The sequence below is a fragment of the Ceratina calcarata genome, unplaced genomic scaffold (assembly GCF_001652005.2).
Source record: "Ceratina calcarata isolate Rehan_Ccalc_2016 unplaced genomic scaffold, ASM165200v1 scaffold2830, whole genome shotgun sequence".
NCBI classification, from domain to species: domain Eukaryota; kingdom Metazoa; phylum Arthropoda; class Insecta; order Hymenoptera; family Apidae; genus Ceratina; species Ceratina calcarata.
The window spans coordinates 1-1270 of record NW_017150619.1 but is presented as its reverse complement, the minus strand read 5'-3'; the positions used below and the strand labels follow the sequence as shown (position 1 = coordinate 1270).

Below are 1270 nucleotides of genomic sequence, written 5' to 3'. Positions count from 1 at the left end.
TCGCAGGGTAATAACGGCATGCGGATAGCTTACGGCGAAGAACAATATAGCGGGCAGGAAGCGGAGATCACAGTGCCCCTGCATGAAAACGGCTGGTACCACGTGCGTCAGGAGATCCAAGATATCCCTACGAGATTGAGGAGAACCGAATTTCGCGGCGACGCCGTTACCAGGGTGCAAATGATGAACGTCCTTGCGGATCTCAAGTACCTTATGATCAGGGCGCAGTATCATTCCGAGCAGATCGAGGGGAGGTAGTTGAATCAATGAGAAATCTTAGTAAAATGAAATTATTGGTCACTCGAAAATTATAATGCAGGTCAGATCGAAGATACTGGAATAATAAATACGACGTTAAAAAAAACGTTTGCATGGCGAATAAATTCTAATTAAACGATCAATAGTTAATTATTAAACAGCAGATTTTATGCGTTTATAGAAAAATTTTCAGTGAATTTATTGATTTTTATCAGATTTATAAATGTACAAAATATTAAAAGATAAAGACTGCCTCTCACAATGTTTATATAATAAAAGACATGTCTACTTAGAATACATTTCTTTTATTGATACCATGAATGTTTCATTTTGCATACAAATCGGCAGTTTATTCATTGTGTTTACGGGATGTGAAAATTTATGAATCGAGTCTAAAAATCGTGAACGCTTCGTTTGGGTTTCAGTCTACAAGCAGCGATCTTGTCCGTCGGAGAGGTTGCATCCGGCGGCGAGAGTAACAATTTGGTCGAGGTGTGTGAGTGCCCCGAGGGATACGCGGGACTGTCCTGCGAGAGCTGCGCATGGGGGTATGTGAAACTGATCAAGAATGGATCCGATTATCAGGATCATCATGTATGCGTGCGGTGCGACTGCAACGGACACGCGGGCACTTGTGACCTTACCCTGGGAGAATGCACGGTAAATCATTTCTGTATCCCTATAACAATTTTCAAATCATGATTCGCAAATTTGTAGAAAGTTAAGTCAATTCTGCGAGTTCTATCACAGTACGAAATGTTTGATTCGTTTAATAATATTCAGTATAAAAAACATGGAGGAGAGATTGCTAAAAAGCGGCAGCCTTATGGGACCTTGCGGCCCAAAAAAAGTCTGAACACGAACCCCTCGGTGTCTGTAATTTTTAACGCCCTCTAGAATATGCTCGACCAAGCAAAACTGCCGTCGGTCCAGTTCAAAAAAATATTTTTAGGATAAAATACAGTAAAATGCAGATGTGAACGTAATAAGTGTATTGGTTCCGACTTTTTTT

General features: G+C 40.6%; 1 protein-coding gene across 1 annotated transcript in view; it reads left to right on the top strand.

Annotated features, from left to right (window-relative positions):
- The window catches only part of LOC113464172 (laminin subunit alpha-1-like), a gene marked incomplete at both ends in the record, with an annotated part of 2714 nt that extends 1796 nt beyond the window's left edge, over nt 1-918 (top strand). Inside the window, 2 exons of the mRNA XM_026812477.1 lie at nt 7-254; nt 684-918. Coding sequence (XP_026668278.1) covers nt 7-254; nt 684-918 — 483 coding nt within the window. The remainder of the gene's footprint in view (nt 1-6; nt 255-683) is intronic.
- Nucleotides 919-1270: the final 352 nt, after the last annotated feature.